The sequence below is a fragment of the Mytilus californianus genome, unplaced genomic scaffold (genome assembly GCF_021869535.1).
Source record: "Mytilus californianus isolate M0D057914Y unplaced genomic scaffold, xbMytCali1.0.p SCAF_1, whole genome shotgun sequence".
NCBI lineage: Eukaryota > Metazoa > Mollusca > Bivalvia > Mytilida > Mytilidae > Mytilus > Mytilus californianus.
Genome location: NW_026262581.1, coordinates 132,086,191 through 132,107,365, shown reverse-complemented (window position 1 = coordinate 132,107,365; position 21,175 = coordinate 132,086,191). Strand labels below are relative to the sequence as shown.

Here is a 21,175-nt window from a genome sequence, read left to right as displayed (position 1 = left end):
AGCGTCACTGTCTGATGAGTCTTTTGTAAACAACTCGCGCAAATGGCCTACACAATTTTATCCTGGTATCTATGCTGAGTTTTGTTTTCCTATGCTGTATATGACGCTGCTCTATAAAATCATTTATGAAGTATGTATCGCATTCTTAAATTCTGTATGATTAGTATGATTAGTTATTTACCGTCATTTTAAAGTTAATTGCTTTTCTTGTTTGTTCTTTTATGTGCTGTTTGATAAATTACGATTCGAGATTATAAAAAAAGGGGAAGGGTTGACATCTCAAAATAGTAATTTAACCACGCCAAATGTCCATGGGCCTGTTTTAAGTCAGGAATCTCGTAGGTACAAAATAAGGAGGTGTGGATTCATTGCTAAAATGAGACAACTATCCAACAGAGTCCAATTGACGTGGATTTAAGCAACTACAGGTCACCGTACAGCCTTCAACAATGAGCGTATTCATCGTATGTCATTTCTTAAGGATTTCGTTATTTGGAGAATTGAATGTTAATTTTTTTTTCTGTTAAGTTTATTCACAACTTTTATATACACTCGGGACGATTTACTGCTGACATGCAGGCACTTGTAGACTGAATACTGCTCTCTATAGAGATCCTTTAGGATATTTTTTTTGAGTTGCTGTCTCATTGATGGACAGCCCACACCTCCTTTTAATCATATTCATACTAGTTTGTTCCATTTTACCAAGGAGTAGTGGCACAATTCTTATCCCATCTTCTAGATAGTATCTCTACTATCATGTAAATTTACTCCTACATAATTCAGGCTGCCTTTTTTTATACTTTTATTTGATAATATCATTTATTTATTCATCTTCTTATTCTAGTGTTATCTTATTTCATTTTGATTTTAACAAACAAAAACACAGGTCGAATTAAATGATATAGATGTAAAATGAAAGGCACAACTTACACTGAATACGATTTCATTTCTAATTTATCTTATGTCGAAAAAAATAGAAAATAAATATATGCCCTTTAATTGGTAAGCAGAATGAATATACCCTGAATAACGGGTTTTGGCCTTTAAACTTATTAAAAGTACGTACTTTCTGATTTTTTTTCAGGAATGATATAAATATATCTTTAATTTTGTCTGAAATAAAAGATGGCTTTACTTGACACAATTATGGAATGAGTCAAGGTTGCCCGTTATCTCCTTTTTTCAGTTATGCATTGTATTATTAATTTGTTGTTATTCACTGCGGGTTTTCAAATCTTGGTTGGTGCCATGATCTGTAATGAACTTCGATGCGTCATATACGTTATTTTGTATTGATATGAATGATAAATATTTCTATCTTAAATTATGTACTACTCTAAAATTGTTACAGAATATTGATGTGGTCATGTTTTTTGAAAAATGAGGATTTTATAAATATTATTTGAGTGAATGTGATATTTATTATTCCTGTCATACTGTGACGATTAGTTTTTTTTTACAGTGTATATTTCTTATTCCATTATTACCAGCGCCGTAAGGCTAAAATTAACCAAGCATGACATAGGTTGAAAGTGAACTCTTCGACGATCTTGTACATATATGAAATGAAGTATCAGTAGAGGCCCGAGGCTGGAGATAGCAGTTGGTACTTCTTTCACTGCATAAACATTGCATGTAGGAAGTTTTAAAGTAATGGAAACGATGCCGACGTAACAAAAGGAAAAACAATATTAATATATATCCAGGATTACTATTTCTACCAACAATAGTTTTGTGGAATAATATGGGAAGTTATTATGTTCTGAAGTGTTTAATATTCTCTCTGGTTCAAATTTCTTTTGCTCAATGGGATTTTACTGTAAGTAGTTTAAGACGTATATGTTAAAATGTAGTATAAATTCGTTCTTATTCATATCATAATTTGCATTTGTTTTATATCTAATGATGTATTTGATTTCTACAGGAGAAAATAGGGTAAAAACTATTTAAATCACATGATTTTCTCCTTTCTAAAGTCCAATGATATTCCACTTGCTTTATTTAAAAAAGAAGCATGTGATGTATATGAAAAACCTTATCTTCACCCCATATGTACCTCTTATTATTCTATAATTAACATGAAGCTCGAAATAACAAATCTTAACTGCCAACTAGTATATGGATAATAAAAAGGATGTAAACCAAAATTGTCTATAGAAATAGCAGTGTATTATCTTTATTTAAACGAAAATAATTCGATGGCATTAAAAGTTTTATTGTATACAAGACGAAATAAGATTTGTCATAGAATTCTCTGTTTTCTGAAAGAAAGAAAGAAAAACAATCATTTCCGTTAACTACGTTATACTATGCTATTAAAACTGTACGATTTAAAAAAGATTAAACACATTCTTTAAATAAAATTGTTTTTGGTATATATCGGAAAACGTTCCCTTGGGGTGGATATTGACATTGATAAATGACAAATTCCATGTTTTCCTATAACGTCAGTTTACGACGTAACACCTAATAATATAGTTTGAATCACAAACACATTCACCATTCCCATATCCTACAACGACCACTGAATAATCCAAGTAATACACGACTTAAAATGATGTTTCCTTAAATTTTCTGTCCGGTACTTAATCTTCGAAACCGGATCCGTTCGAAAATAGAACATTTGTTTTACTGCTGACTGGGCTCCTCTTATATAATATTAGGCGATGACTTTTCTTGATGATTCACACATATTTATTTATATTTAACCCATATACTAGTTTTTTGGTTGTGTGATAAAATGGTATGTCCTGTGAATATAAATAACTCATATAGTTATCAATTACTTTGTCTCTCAGTAATTGTAAATAGTTTATTGTGAATAAATACGAACAGAAATTAATGACCACAATTTACATTTTTAATTATTTGTATACAAAACAAAATGTTTATCGAAATCATTTAGTTATGTTTTTTCCATCTGTATATGATTTTAATCAACATTATATGAAGTATAACAATGGCCAAATCCAAATCAAATGGGTATGGGAGTAAAAAATCGCACGATCGGTATACCGATTGAGACAAGGTTCAAAAATGTTTCATTTAAAAAGCCTCCGTATTGATAGTAAAAAAAATTGTAAATCCATGTATATCATATTTAATGTAGACTTCACTTCCGAAACAACATAGGTACAATGACATTTCCCTGACCCATGCAAGCAATCAGGTTAGTATATATCTGTAGGTAGACATCAAATACCGTTTTTATTGTGGGAAATGTCGAAGTTTAATTACTAAATAAGAACGTAATCATGTAAGACAACATATTTGGAGGTTTTAATTAACTTTACTGTTTCTTTACGTAACTCTATTACTATCTATATGTTATAGTTGGTGTATAGGTCATTTCAAAACAACACTGTCAAACAAAATAACTTTCTGAAATTAAATGTGCATGCTTTCCCTCGAACAGGTTGTGCATTGTTTAAAAAAGCACCTTGACAGGTATCGTGATTAGGCAGTTACAAATTAAAACTGACAGTGTCTCTAGATATACATTCTGAATAATAAGGGAGCACAAATCGGATGTACGAACTGGTTTATTGGCAACTTTATATAAAAAATACCCTCCCTTTGAATTTCATGATTAGTCATAAATTATTTAAAAATCATCTATATGTCACCTATACAGACGCACCAACGTGAGGTTGCAAGGGTTCTTTATTGTGCAGAGAGATCATCTATATGTCACCTATACAGACGCACCAACGTGAGGTTGCAAGGATTCTTTATTGTGCAGAGAGATCATCTATATGTCACCTATACAGACGCACCAACGTGAGGTTGCAAGGGTTCTTTATTGTGCAGAGAGATCATCTATATGTCACCTATACAGACGCACTAAAGTGAGGTTGCAAGGGTTCTTTATTGTGCAGAGAGATCCTCTATATGTCACCTATACAGACGCACTAAAGTGAGGTTGCAAGGGTTCTTTATTGTGCAGAGAGATCATCTATATGTCACCTATACAGACGCACTAAAGTGAGGTTGCACGGTTTCTTTATTGTGTAGAGAGCGTGATACTCTCCTTACTTGAGACATCTTTTAAAAATGTATCTACTCCTTTTTCTTTTATTTAACTACATCACTTGCGGGTTTTTTTTTATCATTATTATTGTATCTCAATCGTCCTGAACATGCATGAAATATTTGCCATTGGACGTTAAGCAACCAGCAATCCATCATCAATCAGTTTTCCTTAGAGATGGTGTGTTGACCTTTGTACAGCCTAGGCATTGTCTTGTGTTTGGATTCTTTAGAATATTATTTATTGTCAGTGAAAGAAGAGCCATATAATTTGTGTCATTTTAGTTATTAATTTCATTTTCATTTAGGTAGTTTTTCTTGAAACAAACCACCAAACAATGGACCAAAAAAACTCATACACAGATGAAAAGAAGAAAATTATCAAATTCCAGTGGAAATTTTTTTCTCTAACGCGATGTTATATTTTCTTTTTTCATAAAAAGTTTATTGTGATAATTCTTGTTGATATTATTATAATGAAGGTATTATCAAATTAAGTTATGTCTCATATATCAATACATTCTAGATATAAAAGCTAGAACGCATGTCTCCATGTGATGTGAATATTATTGGGGTATTATCAAATTAAGTTATGTCTCTATATCAAGCAATTCTAGATATAAAAGCTGGAATGCATGTCTCCTTTGTGATGCTTATGAAATATTGTTTTGTGACATAAGGTTAAGGTACGAAAGTCAATCTGTCAATCACTGACCTTTGAGGTTTGTTAAACATTATCACATAGTGTCACCTTTGACCACAAATGACAGACAATTTTTGAAAAAAAAACTGGTTTAATAGTGGTTTTTATAGCAAATTAAAGTAATGATATAATCGCTATGGTTATATTTTTGACTGTGGTTCTTTTCTCAAAAATACATCAAGTTGATGTATTTGTATCATAGAGTATATAGGGATAAAAAGTAGATTTTAGTTTTCATAAACTTATCTTTCAATATCTTACATTGTGTTAAGGTTAAACATTATCAATTAACCTTATAAACTGAACACTAAGACACAACAAAACAGTATGTTAATTATCATTATAGCTGAACCTACGCTATCTGTCATGGCAAGGTCAGTGAGTAATTGTAACAGAAGTTTTATTTTACATTTTGATTTATTTGTATTAAAGATGTCTGCCTAGTATTAAAGTCACTATTGAAAAATCAAGTTCTCATCATATTTTGATTTTTCTATTCATTTAGTTTTTACCAAAAATATGATATGTTCCAAATTTCTGAAGTTTCTTTGATAAAAAAAGTATTCTTTCCGTTCTTTATGACACGATTCTCTTTAATAATAAGACATATTTCTATATGGATTCTATATTTGAAAGTCATACTGCAAATAAAGTTTAAGTTTAAATCTCCCGGCCACTTTTGAGTATTATGTATTATACATTTTTAAACTCTAATAGTGTCGTTAAATGGTACTTATCTATTTTATACTATATATGTGTGTGCTCTTGACTGTAGTTGTTTTTTGGAACTGACTTACACCTTTCAAACAGAATGTCGCTTTTATTTACTCGTTTATATAAACTTCTGAATATTTCATGTAGATTAGATTTCTATATAAGTGATATGCACTAGAAAAAGGCACATACAAATGAGTTAGTTTTACCCCAAAAATAAAGGCTGCAGTCCTTTTTTGTAAGATATATCATTTGCGCCAAAATTTTTTTAAGGTATTAATTGCGCCAGAATACGGCATGCATTGCGCCAAATTACCTGTATGCATACTTATCAAATAATCTATGTTATCCTGATAGATATATGAAATACAATACTTTGTGGAATAAATGCGAGAGAATAGTGGAGATTTATAAGATGGTGTTGTACAACAAAAGACTAAAATGCAAGCATATACACAAACGATTAGTGCATACATGTTTCAATCTGGTTTCTATCTTTGAAAGTCAAACGGCAAATAAAGTTTAGGGTTTTTTTTAACTGACTAGCCCCACCCCCCTTTTCAAACAGAATGCACCTTTTTGTTTACTCGTTTCTAAAAAAAAATTATGTAGATTAGATTCATAAAAAAGAATTGTGCCCTTAAACACATAAAAATGAGTTACGTTTACCCCCAAAACTTTCCAATTAGATCCCCACCTATTTTAAAAAGTGAAATGTATATAGTTTATATTTTCCGATCTATTATCAAATTAATAACAAATTATAGTATTTGAAAAAAATTTAAGGAAAATTAAATATCTTGAAGGTGTTCTCATTTTTAATATATCCTATTTAGTTTATTCAGAAAATACTCCAATAAAAATACAGTGTCTCGAGTTGTTCGAAAAGAAAAGTGTAGGAATTAAATTACACACATACAAAATATAGAGTAAATATGAAGACAAGAAAAGAAAAGATAGAGATCTGCAAAACAATCAATCGACTGCACTTTATAACTTTTATTTGAAAATATTTGATTATGTCATTACTACTTTTTTGCAGAATAATTTGAAAGAAATAAGCCAGATCTGGGAACCTTTTGTTTCTGGTAAGTTTGCCTTCAAATAATGAATTTTGTCACGGTGTAAATAGATAGAATCACAAATGTCGAAAGTTGTGACTTAACATAATTGTATAACCACAATTAAACCCTTGCAATCAGAAAACTCGTTATTTTCGAAAACGCGAAAACGAGAAGTCGAAAACGCGAAAAACGCGAAGTCGAAAACGCGAAATCGGAAAGAAATAATATTTAGCGTTTTCGACTTCGCGATTTCGCGTTTTCGCCCTATAGAATATGAAGGGCGAAAACGCGAAAACGCGAAATGGCCTTAACCGGCCACCATACTTATTTACTAAAAACTTGAATTGTTAATTTCTATAAAATTGTTAAAATTTTACTTATATTTCAGGTATAAGTCCCCATGAGGATCTCCCAGTAGATTTTAATGTAACGGGTGATCCAACAAAAGACCCTTTTATAGATCTTCATTTACTAACAGCTGATCGTATATATAAAATGCAGCTGCAAAGATTGGAACATAATATTCTTCACGAAGATGTTCGTTTATTAACAGTGTCTGTCGATTCTACTGGAAGGACCATATTTAAAGAGCAACTTAAGCCAGTATGTTTGCCTTATTATTGATATGAATACTCTGAACCTATCTAATGTGGTAATTCATATGAGAAGTTTCGGCAAACATTCATATCTTTTCTCATTGATAATTGACTTAAAGTGCGGTTTGACAGTATTAATTAATTAATTTATTTATTTACTAAAGCTTAGTATAAAATCATATGTTTATGTAGAAATATGAAATAAATCTAAGGAGAAATAAGAAATGACATCTTTTATGTAGTTTTAATGAAGTGTCGCGCTGAAGTCGTAAAATGGTCATAAAACAACATACTGCAATAAATATGACATCCTTTTAATAAAACATCACCGGAAACATTTTAACTAAACACTATTTTAGTTTCGTTAAATTATAGATTGATTAATTGACATGTTAGAATAAACAAATTTAGGTCAAATGTATTAATGCAGTTTCCTTTGATAAATGGTACCCAGACCTCAGTTGAAAGGAAAATAATTTTCATGATCTAATATGGAGCAAATACATGATTAATGTCTTTATCAGACTCCTTAATATCAAGGAGATGTCACCACTTGATAAATTAAAACATATTTTATATTCAGGTCGACATCTTTTCAAAGGCAAAAGAAATGAACTTTTATCATGATATCAACACAGGCACATTAGTTAACGTCAAAGCTCGTCGGAAAGGAACTGCTGATAAACCATTTACATTTATTGTAAGTTTAAATGATACAGGCGAAAGCTAACAACCTTGTTGTACACACATTTAATTGTGTTTTCACATTTAATTGTGTTTTCATGTAAACTTTGAATATAGTACATTGAACTACTTTTTTTTATTAGTCACACGTAATTTACATTATATATTAAAATATAAAGTTACCTTTGATTTAACATGCAAACTTATCGTCAAATATATATGCAAAGGCCATCCGGCTACTTAAATATGCAAAGGCCATCCGGCTACTTAAATATACATAGGCCATCCGGCTACTTTAATTTGCATGGAACACCTTGCATTATGTAATATAAGTGCAGACGACATGATTTAGTACATCAAATGTACTACACAATGAATAGACTTTAATTATTGTCAACAATCTTGTAATTAACTAAATTCTGCATTAAGAGTGCATCACATGATTTGAGTTATATAATTTTGCAGCTGTATAACTTTCAGCAAACATAGTCAGATATGCTGACCTTGCCTTCCAAATTCTGGATCACAGTGGTTTTCAAATATCACTTCTTATGTTGAAAGTTGCATTGTATTTGTAAACATTGAGACGATATTGTTCTTTTAAACATTTTAGGAAGGAGTAATGTTTGACGAGTTAATGGTGGCTTCTCCACTGGCGCAAAAAAGACACAAACGATCTATTCATCCTCGCAAACATATTTTATACAAGAAAAGCGAAATGAATAAAGACATGTTTCATTTTGATACAGTTAACGGTAAGTCTTTACACATTATAGATATTGACAATTCAATATACCAGTCCAAGTTAAATTATCTTTTTATAACAGTTCCTACAACCTTCGTCAAAAGAGACAATTGATATGTAAAATATTTTTTGCAATTTTGTTGTTGTATGTAACTATCTAATGACGCTAACGACAACTCCGAATCTTAATTCCCTTTTCTCTCTCAATAACAATAATATCTATTTGCGTTGTTTGGCGACTGTCACGTGTCATCAATATATGTTTGATTTCAGTGCCAGAACATATTGATAAATTACAAGAACCTCAAAAATCATCAAACATAACATACAGAACAAGACGGAAACGACAAACTGGCACTCCAAAGATTGAACCGGAACTGCTGTTATTTGTTGATTATGCTTTGTTTAAAGATTTTGGTGGGGATTCCAATGAACTCCTGGAATATCTACTGCACTTTTGGCATTCTGTAAGTATTACTAATCGGGAAAGTAAATTATATCTACATTTCAATTGTAACTTCCGTAAACATTGATGACATTAATACACATATCTTTAGATTGTATCACCCTTTATTGTGTTTATAGCTCATTCTATGTTTCAAACATATCAATCCGATTATAATAATTTTATTAATATTCACATGTTTTTATTAATTAGTTTTAAATTAGTTTTCTGGAATGCCAATGAACATACTACAATATTTATTGAGCTTTCAAAGACTGTATTGCATTCCTATTGGAACTTCTATAAGACTTCTTAGTAAATTCGTATGTACCAAACTACTGTTGCCTCTAATTTTCCTTTTGTGCACTTTTCCATTTTTACTTAAAACATTACAACAGTCCTATCATATATATTTATATATTTTTTTAAAATATACTTTTTCACTCTTTTGGTCTTTTGGAAAATGTTGTTTGTGCTGTATTTAGACCCCTCTAACAAGAAATTTGTTTCACATGCACACGTATAAAAATTGCGGTTTTTATCCAACGCAATCATAGGTTTGAACGTTGTTTTCAATTTAGACTTGTTTATATTTTTTCGTTTTGGGCTTGTATTATATTTTCCATAGGGTTTATATGATCCGTTCATCCTATTTCGACTCTTTAAAATTCAAGAGTCTATCCTAAATTGAGGTAAATTATATGGCCTTCCAAATACCGTTTCGATCACTAACATCTCTGAAGAGACATTAATTGTCGAAATCCGGATATGGTGTACAAATATTTGCACCTCAAGTATGTGGAATACCATCTTTCCGCAAGTTAATTGTTTTCTGTTTGGTATTAAATTAATATTAAGATCCATTTTGTTAAATCTGGTGATCAATTTATTTGGCAATCGCTAATGGCAGTCAGCAGGGTTTGAGAACATCAGTTGTTCGACCTGTTAGTCAAATGCGTTTTGTTAAAATATACTTTTACACTCTTTTGGTCTTTTGGAAAATGTTGTTTGTGCTGTATTTAGACCCCTCTACTAAGAAATTTGTTTTACATGCACACGTATAAAAATTGCAGTTTTTATCCAACGCAATCATAGGTTTGAACGTTGTTTTCAATCTAGACTTGTTTATATATATATATATATATATATATATATATCGATTCCTAACATCACTGAAGAGACATTATTTGTCGAAATCCGGATATGGTGTACAAAAACCTTTGCACCTTTTGTTTGCGGTATATCATCTTTTCCGCACGTTTATTGTTTTCTGTTTAGTATTAAATTTAGAATTAAGATCCATTTATTACATCGGTGATCCGTTTATTTGGCAATCGCCAATGGCAGTCAGCAGGATTTAAGAACATCAGTTGTTCGACCTGTTAGTCAAATGCGTTTTGTTAAAATATACTTTTTCACTTTTTTGGTCTTTTGGAAAATGTTGTTTGTGCTGTATTTAGACCCCCCTAACAAGAAATTTGTTTTGCATCGCACGTATAAAAATTGCGGTTTTTATCCAACGCAATCGTAGGTTTAATCATAGGTTTGAGCGTTGTTTTCAATTTAGACTTGTTTATATATATATATATATGTTTTCAATTTAGACTTGTTTATATTATATATATATAAACAAGTCTAAATTGAAAACAACGTTCAAACCTATGATTGCGTTCGATCATGAAAAACCGCAATTTTTATACGTGTGCATGCAAAAAAATTTCTTGGTAGAGGGGTCTAAATACAGCACAAACAACATTTTCCAAAAGACCAAAAAAGTGAAAAAGTATATTTTAACAAAATGCATTTGACTAACAGATGTTCTTAAACCCTGCTGACTGCCATGGCGATTGCCAAATAAATGGATCACTAGATGTAACAAAGTGAATCTTAATTTTTAATATTATACCAAACAAAAAACAATACACTTACGGAAAAGATGGTATACCGCAAACATGAGGTGGAAAAATTTGTACACCATATTCGGATTTCGACAATTAATGTCTCTTCAGTGATGTTAGGAATCGAAACGGTATTTGGAAGGCCATATAATTTACCTCAATTTAGAATAGACTCTTGAATTTTGAAGAGTCGAAATAGGATGAACGGATCATATAAACCCGAAGGAAAATATAATACAAGCCCAAAACGAAAAAATATAAACAAGTTTAAATTGAAAACAACGTTCAAACCTATGATTGCGTTGGATAAAAACCGCAATTTTTATACGTGTGCATGCAAAACAAATTTCTTGTTAGAGGGGTCTAAATACAGCACAAACAACATTTTCCAAAAGACCAAAAAAGTTATATATATTATATCACAGTTGACATGATGTCGCAGGGCTTGCGTTTCCCATCGTAATTTCATTGACAAAGGGTTGCTGCTTTAAAGAAAGCTAGCTATTAAACCAAGGTTTTTAAAAGTTAAGTTGAAGTTGACTGTTTGACAGTTTTAGGACACCATAATGATTCGGTTGACTGTGGTGGATATCTTTGCCACAGATGTACTGACCTCGGTTCTTGATGTTTTTTTGAAATTCTACTGGGAAATCGCATATTCACAAATGAACATCAGAATATGACCAAAACGATTAAAGCTTTTATCTGTTAACATCTTTTGACTTATTTATGAAACTCGATAAAATAACGAGGAAAAAAATGTGAAATTATCAGTCTTCGAATAATCGAAATTGAACTTTTGTATCTCATTTAAGCGAGAATCAAATATGATGAATATGTACTTTTTGGTTTTTATTTTAAGGCATTAATATTTTTAAGGTAAATTGGAAATATTTGACAATCGCCCTATCTGGGAATTGGCCAATAATTGATATTAAAATCAGAGAAATCGGAGTATTTAAAGAACCTAATGCGCAACCATTTATAGAATCCAGTAGGATGACACCAGGAAGTAAATTATTCTCTTTGTATGATGCAATGGATACTCTTCAAAAGTGGCTAGTTAAATATGAAAATGCTTTACCTTTGCATGATATAGCATTTCTACAGACAGGGTAAGTTTTATAATAGTTGGCTTGATATAATAAAAACCGAATACGCAATTCATCTTGAAAACGTCGAACAGCTCATTATTTCACCTGCATTTTATCTGTATAATTTTCATCTACATCTATTACATAACATTTTTTCATTAAATTATTAAACAAAAATATTCAAAAAATACCTTTATTTTCTTCAAATAAGGATGAAATGATTTGACAAATTGTATATCATTGTTAAATACATGCCTTATTTGGAAGTGAACTAGATATTCTATGTCTTGTTCAAGAAATTGAGGAACTTGGAACTTAAAATAAATTTTGTCAAATACAACTTCTAATTGTGACCTAACTGAATTTATCAAGAAAATTACCTATTTTCAATTCTAGTGAAAATGCGTGTAGAAAGACACAACACACTGACCCAATAGCACCTTGGGCGCCAAGTATACTTAGCGCATTAAGACATCGTTTGCCCATTAAAACAATTGAATCTATGGATGATGACGAATGTGTCAAAGGAACAGCAGGTACTATATATGATATATATTGTAATTGACCTTATTATGTCCGATTTATATTGCTCTACAACATGTCAAAATGTCAGTAAAAAAAAAAAAACTTTTTGTCGGAATTATCCAAGAAGATAAAACATAAATACAATTGAACTATAACGACCTGAAATAAAGATCTGCTTCGAATCAACGACATTATTTCCCCAATTAATGCATAGTTAATCATTATTGTTTTTTTTAAAGGCGTGGCATATGTCAGAGGTGCATGTCTGTCAGCACCATTCTTACGGGGAAATGCCTTTAATTTTGGCATTGGCGAAGCATCAACCAGTTTTAATGGAATAATAATAGCAGCCCATGAAGTGGGCCATCTGTAAGTTATTTTTAGGAATGAATTATTTCACAAACATTTTTGTATATTTGTATAAATATAGACAGCTGACATAAGCTTGATTTATGAACACCATCAGAGGTTTAATGCTATTAAAATTAACACCTAGAAATGCCACGGGATTTCCCTTAAAATCTGTTTCAACAAATTTCAATGTACCGCCTCTTTACTTAAAGGATTTTATATCTTTTTTTCTGCATCTATCTTTTGAAACGATGTATGTGCAACATATACACCATGCCATGAATTGTATAACGATTATATTCATTTTAACAAAGTGATAAGATATACCATTAGTAAAGCATCGAAGAATATAATGACGCTATGCATAGAAGTTCCTCGTTAAAACATTTTGCTACAAAAAACAATAAAACCAAATCAACTCTCAGACATTCCACTTATCTGTTCTGTTTATGATTAAAATAACACGTTTAAATAAAGAAGCTTTTCATCTGCGCTGTCAGAGGCGAGATATAGTCAAGTAACCACACGGCTCCGTTCGTCCGAAACACATAGACGGTAACCATTTCGTGTCTTCTGTTACTCCAATTATTTTGCTAAAACATCAAATTTTAAACTTTGAAAAGTCAAAGCAAACAGATTGAATAATTGAATCTCCTAATTTGAATATTTGACTTCATATGTCCCATGTGTAGATCTTAGACAATGTTGTAGAGGCTACTTATTCATCCTACAACAGTAATGAACTTTGCACAGTGATCGCATACCTTCTAAACTTAGGCATAGATTACATTAGCCGTATATGGCACAGTTTTTTAAATGCCCGTTTTTTGTTTGCTTTTCTACTTCGTAGTTCATTTGGCTTTCCAACTGTTTCGATTCTGGCGCTACTATTGAGTCTAATTTAGATAAGACCTTACGTAATTACTATTATTTCAATGCAATATAGAACATGATGATATTGAATGTTCTACAAATGATACATATTTCAGTTCGCGTGACACATGCATTTTGGAATAACTTCCGTCATGTATGATGTGGACGAGCACGAAACACCTATTTTCAAAAGTAGTGAACGGTGTTTTAAAAGGCTTAATCTATATTTAAGAGTATATACGATCGAATATTTATATAAATTTTCCCCATTTTTGTAAAAAATACATTTAAAACGGGTTACATAGTGTCTGTATAGCTATTCGTTTTGACAACTTAGTCTAACTACTTTTTTAAATACAAGTTGAGGTTTTTGTGAGATTTCGGTCCACCTGTAATAAGTTGCCAGTGAATGTTGTCACTAACAATTAATACCAATGAATACAATTGCAATTATTTGGTGTTACATGTTTGTACAGTAATTTTTCAATGTTTCATCCGAAACCAATAGAAACCATTTTAAGTGTAAAGGCTTGAAAATAAACTAAATGAAAATGCCACGTTATTGATTTCATACGTCCGAAGCATATTTCTGATTTTACATGCATCACGAACGCTCAAACCTTAATATTTGCAAGCCAAGGATGTACAAGACTTAAACACATGAAGTGCTTTATAGCAATAAGGGACCTAAAAAACAACGAATTTATCATAGGCCAACTGTGTCCGTAGCTCTAATTCTGGTTTTACCTTCCTTCGGAATGCGCTTACCTAGACATTTGAAAGCCAGGGATGTATCAAAACGTTGACATGTTTGACCAAAAGAGCCCTAAAAAACAAAAGCCAAATTCACCTGAGGTCAACTTTGCCTGAGGGAGTTGGGACTTTAGTTTCGTAATAATTTCTTAATTTATCAACGGAGAATTTAAGAAAAGTATAGTAAAAAACCATGCCAAAGTTGTCATTATTTTTGTAGATGAAATACAACTTAATGGTTTTATGCAAATCATATATGTATTCAAATGTAAATGAAAAATGACAAGTTTATGAATGCTAGTTTATATGCATAGCAGGAGACGTTACCCTGTCGTAGCCATTGGTCTCTTCCATTTTGAATTCTTTCAATTCCTTCAGTTTGTGTTTCTTTTTCCCTTTATGAGGTTTGAACAACGGTTGACTACTGTTGTCTTTGCCATGGTGTTGTTATTTAGTCTTCGACTTATTAGTCCTCCAAAGTTCAACCATAAATTATGTTACGTATTTCAGGTTGCTTAAGTCTAATCCTTATTTTGTTGTTTTCGGCTTCAGTTTGTTGTCATTTTAATATAAATAAAATGTCATAACGTGAAATGACTGATTTAGTCATACAAACAAGCAGTAATATCTCATACTAGAATCGGAAATCTATAATTTTCTAATTCTATCTATTGTGTATTATATAGACTCGGAGCATACCATGATGGAGAAGCGGAAGCAAGATCATGCCCCACACAATCGGGTTATATAATGAGCTACACTAGAGATGACTCGTTTAAATTTAGTAGATTTTCATCATGCTCAATAAAAAGTTTTCAAAATTTTCTCAGGTAAGTTCTAATTTTTTTGGCTGAAAAGGGGGGGGGGGGTGGGTGGCGGGCTGTGCATTTTTTATCCGTAGTTGTTTTCTTGGTTTTTCGCGCTAGGATTAAAAGTAAAATCAAGAAAAAAAAGTCTGATTCATTGCCAAAGTTAATACATGTTGACCTTATCTGAGAATCTTATTCATCGTCATAGTTGATATAAGTAGAGAAAATGAAAATAATTCTATATATTTTTAGAAATATAATTTTTTGTTTAGTCAGAACTTAAGTATCTAGTTATTGCCATTGTTAATACATGCAAATCTTATCTGAGCATCGTAGTTATTATCATAGGTAATAAATGCAGACCTACTCTAATCTTGATTTATTTTCTCACAGGATGGAAAGAGCAAAATGCCTGTTACAGCGTTATAGTAGAGAATCATTGGAATTTCCAACAACTTTTCCTGGCAAGTTTATGAACCTCAATGAACAGTGTAGACGATTTACAGGTGGACCACCATGTGAAGTATGTTTATCTTTATTCTATTTGATTTTTTGGAGAGAAAAAAATTCTATTTATAACAAAATAAAAAAAAACAACGAAACAAGAAGCAATAAATAATAACATGCAAAGCAATATTTAAGAAAATAATTCTTGCTTGATTATGACACATGCGTTCATTTTCTTGAAAAAAGTATATTGTCATGTGCTATGTATTCAGAATAGGAGAAATTGTCCTTCAATGACGATTTTTACCCATTTTGTAATTCGAACTATAATCTTGAAAGCTACAATAGATGGAGAGAAACATTAAAAACACATATGATCAGCTAGACAAAATTTACAAATAAAAATAAGAAGACAAAATTGTCAGCCGACTCATTACATGTGTTATTTCCCTTCAATTACAAAACGGACGGAAATTGAAATAAACTGTATATAGCAAAATAAAATTTCTACACATCAGCCACCATGACAGAAATGATCAGTCGACTTCTTTATGACTTAGTTTCCTTCAATAACGAATTTCACCCATGTTGTGTTTTTTTTTTTGGGTTAAAACTCTACTCGGTAGTGATAGTCAACAGTAAAAATAATCAACAAGGCAAATTCTGCATTCGCTGAAATTATTAGTTCATTACTTGTAGGAATTATTTCCCCTTGATAAAGATTTCTTTTTTTACAGGATAATAGATTTAAGGTTTCAATCATGAAAACCGAATTTGAAAATCGACTCCTTATAGTCGTGTTTGGCAATTTTCTTGAAAACTATTATAGATGGGAAATAATTATAAAAATAAAGACGAAAAACCAAGATCTACAAATAAATCAGATGATCGAAATTGTCAACCATATTCTTATAGGAATGATTGCCCTTTAATGACCCCGAGGGTATCACCAGCATGGTAGCTAGTTAAAAATTTCGAATTTGTTTGAAATTAAGGAATGCATCTCCCACATAGCTCGGATTCCTTATCCGTGGTTGGCTTTACTTCTGGTCCTTTTTGGTTGATCCGCTCTTTGACGTTTATATCAGTTTCGGACTTTCAAATATTTTTGACTCGAGCATTACTGAAGAGAACTTAATTGTCGAAACTATGATCGTAAGATAGGATCTACAAATAACTTAATTTATGGATGGACTTTATTTAGGAGTTACTGCCCCATAGTGTTCAATGTTATGTTTATTTGTTATTATCTTGAAAACTATAATAGAAAGAGAAAAGCTGTGAACAATACCATGATCAGCAAGACAAGATCTACAAAAATATAAAGTGATAAAAATCTTCAGCTCAGTAGTCAATATTGCGGTAATGTCATGATCTATAAAAAAAAAATTGAATTCCCGTTGATAAACTAGAAATTATTAAGAAACTAAGGTTCCAACTCACTCAGGCAAAGTTGACCTCAGGAGAATTTGGCTTTTTTTTAGGGCTCTTTTGGTCAAACATGTCAACGTTTTTATACATCCCTGGCTTTCAAATGTGTAGGTAAGCGCATTCCGAAGGAAGGTAAAACCAGAATTAGAGCTACGGATGCACGAAAGTTATTAAGGTTATTTTCATTTCATATTATTTCGACTAGTATGTGATAAAATTCCTTTAATATCTTGAACATGTTTTGCAAAATTATTCTCCAAATGGATCTGCATCCTGGTCAAAATCATAATTAGCTCACGAAAGATGGCCGCTACTGGTGCTTATGATTTGAATGTTGTATATTTTGGCAAGGTGAACGATTCGTGCTCCTGGGAACGTCGAGTTAATTAACCTTGATACAAGTTAATATATACCTGCTCCAATGGCAGGAACCGGGTCAGTGATTCTCTGTTTTTGAAGGTGTTTTTATTTCTATTTTGTGGTTAACAATTCTTGTGTTTATGTCAGACCAAGGATTTATATAGTAAAATCTTACAAGTATATAAATCCTTGGTTAGACCATTAATTTGGTTGCATGTTTAACCCACCTGGAATCAGAGCGAATAAGAGCTTGACCAATAATGTAAACTCTTGTCGATTATTTGTTACCGTATGATGATATATAGATATTCAGGTTACTGTGGGCATTCTGATTGTTCTCTCATTGACTAGTACATCAAAACTCCTCCTTTTAATCATTAACATAAAATTGAAAGCATTGTCTTTGATCGTAATGTATATTATACGTGTAAAGACATTTTTACCAATAATAAAGAAGTTATTTTATTTTTTCTTCCGTAGGAAGGACCTACACAATGTGAACATTTATGTTGTGACGATAGAAATGGAGAATGGAGATACACCAGATCAGAACCTGCAGTAGATGGAACAACGTGTGGAGCATCCAGAGTACGTTTACTATTGAATAGCTTTCTTAAAAAGAAGAGCTTACTTGACTGAAAACGGTAGTCAATACACAAAGATACGTTGCTAATTTGATGTACCATTTGTACATCACAAATATTGATATCTCAAAGCAAATATAAGAAATCCAAAAGTATCAATCGTTGAAGAGCAATTTGCATCGGGGGATTGCGGGCTTTATAAACAACATCATAAAAAATTAGGATGTGATATCCCGGTTTTAATAAGAATTCTATAGGCACAGCCGAACTCCTGACCAAATGTATGCAGCCACGAAAGAATTTAGAAAAATGTTAAGTCACTTTGTGCTTACGAAATCCCTGACTTAATAATATACCAGTTATGCATACATTATGTTCATTAAAACGTGACTACAGACACGGACATAACGAACAAGTTGTAAAATATACACACCATAAGAAGGGACCAAAGGAACATCCAGCAGATGTTTAATACTACCCAGTACAAAAAATACCATCCCAGTACACGATAAATACCACCCCAGTACACGATAAATACCATCTCAGTACACGATAAATACCATCCCAGTACACGATAAATGCCATCCCAGTACACGATAAATACCACCCAGTACCAAAGTAATGTAATTCCATTACAAATGTTAACACCATGCCAGTATAAAAGTAATACCATCCCAGTACTTAACCTTTAACTAAATTCTTTCGTGGATGGAAAAATTTGGTTAGGAGTTTGGCTGTGTCTGTAGAATTCTTATTAAAACCGGGATATCACATCCACATACCATCCCAGTACAAAAATAATGCAATCGCAGAACAAAAAATCGTTGTTTATGATACCCACATGATTAAGCTGCTGTCCACCAGTAAACAGAATACCAAAAAAAAAACCATGTCCAGTATGATGCATGTGTATTTTGAAATTTTATTTCTCGTCAGAGATACTCCAGTGGTAATGACATTTTATTTCTCGTCAGAGATACTCCAGTGGTAATGACATTTTTTTTTAGAAATCCACTAACAAGAATTCAAAAACATTTTTTTCTTGGAAAATCTCGCAGATTGATTTAAAAAATGTCAAAAGTAATTTTATAATATAAACACGTTATTTCATTAATCATGTATTTAAGTAAAAAGTTCGTTTCTCTTGAACAATCCATTATTGTGATACATTCTTGATTGATCATTTCGTTTTACAGGTGTGTCTAAACGGGCAATGCGTTCCACTTTCCACAATAGGACGAAAATAAAAGTAAGTACTGACTAATTTGATAAATTGCATTGAAATCGCTCATTATTTCACATAAATAAGGGTTTTCCTACATTTTGTAAGGAAAGTTTTTGCATAAATATATCACAACAAGAATGACATTTTCATGCAATCAATTATCTCGAGAAATTTAAAGTACTTTTTACTTAACATAATTTCTATAAAAATCTTTAAATAATTAAATCGTTTCCAGATTGGTAAGGGAAGTTCCTCTCAGAACAACGTTTTTACTTCAAAGCATTGAGAAATGGTATACTTATATGGAAATTAAGTACAGAATTAAGAACAGAAATATGACATACAAACATTGGTACAGAAATTGGTATACAAAAAGTAAAACTAATTATAACATTAAACAGTATACTGTATTGTATTCTTTAAATAAACTATTTCCTATTAATTTTACAGTTTTAGCCAGCTGCGGATATTCGACAATCATCTGTCTCACATTTAGACAAGCAATCGATCTGGAAGAATATGCCTTGTGACCCGTTTCTGAGTTATGTATCATGTGAGACGAGTCGTGAAGATCTCACAACTATTGATAGTGAAAGTGAAATCCAATTGTGACTTTTGTGATTAAAACAGACTTTAGTTCTAATGTGACTCAATTAATTGACTATATGTTTTGTTCCTTTATGCCATATGATGGCAATACCTACCCAAACTGTACAATACCATACTGTATTCAAAATCCGATGAAATGCTTAATGAGCAGGTTCTTTGTATGTTGTCTCACTGATTATCTTTCCTTTTTTAATCTTTACAAAAACTACATGGAATTATTTGAAGTGACCAAATGATATTATTGGAAGTCATAGATTTATTATCGTTAGATCCTGCATGCATTTCATCCGCCTCTTTCTTTACTACGACCAACCTCAATTTGACCAATGCAGTCGAGAACACAAAGACAATCTTCCTGGTCTGTAAAGCCAATGTCTACTCTTGTAATGGAAAATTACTGGAAAACGTTTTGTTTCCTGTAATGATTCTGAAGTGTAAATGTGTGCATTGTTAACTTTTTTACCTCCCGAGTTTTCTATCAAGGAAAAAGGGCCTAAAAGATTGACATGTCAATTTAAGGCAATGAAATGATACTCAGAAAGACTTTTTCATACATATTTTTGATTTTTCGTGGAGGGGTTGAGCAACTCTAAAACAATTGAGCATACAAATGTATTTTGTATGGACATGAATGTCTAACTAAATAACGTTGCAATACAACAAAATAATTTCCTATTTTGAAGTACACATCTATGAAAATGATTTTCTCTTAAAAAAATAGCATATATAGATCCTTCCTTCATAATGACAAGTTATTTCAATCATATTATCTGAGTTAAAACTTTAATGCATATGTTGTCGTATAAATGTACAAGTTGTTATTTTTAATAAATGTTTGATTGCAGTTTACTTTCTATTTATTTATTTTTCACTTAATGTCTTACCAAGAAGATACACTGCGATATATATTTTAATATGGATTAATTTTAAAGGTGCCAAAATTCTGACTTGACTGTTGAACTTTAGATCACATGTTAATCACAATATGGTTATAAAATAGAATATTTATTGTTAATGTCATCATTACTAGGATGTACATTTTCAGCTCTTTCAGCACTATTCCATAAAGTTAATTATCTTATTGTAATCCTGCAAAAAGCAATTCCTAAAAAAGGGACATGGAAGAACATAAGAAAATACAAAGGACACATTAAAAATAACAAGTGAAGAAGATTAACTTGTAGTGTTTTGTAGACTATGGTTTCGTCTTTCGGTTGTTTCCGTATTTTTTTT

At 31.4% G+C, this 21,175-nt stretch overlaps 1 protein-coding gene across 1 annotated transcript; it reads left to right on the top strand.

Annotated features, from left to right (window-relative positions):
• The first annotated feature begins 1,554 nt into the window (after nt 1-1,554).
• Nucleotides 1,555-20,786, top strand: LOC127734619 (uncharacterized). Its single transcript, XM_052244600.1, has 14 exons — nt 1,555-1,822; nt 6,492-6,537; nt 6,902-7,116; nt 7,693-7,809; nt 8,407-8,548; nt 8,812-9,005; nt 11,761-11,996; nt 12,372-12,511; nt 12,740-12,869; nt 15,164-15,307; nt 15,680-15,809; nt 18,005-18,112; nt 19,305-19,357; nt 19,784-20,786. The coding sequence occupies exons 1-13, from the start codon at nt 1,748-1,750 to the stop codon at nt 19,353-19,355; spliced, it is 1,728 nt and encodes a 575-aa protein (XP_052100560.1). The 5' UTR covers nt 1,555-1,747; the 3' UTR covers nt 19,356-19,357; nt 19,784-20,786.
• The last annotated feature ends 389 nt before the right edge of the window (nt 20,787-21,175 follow it).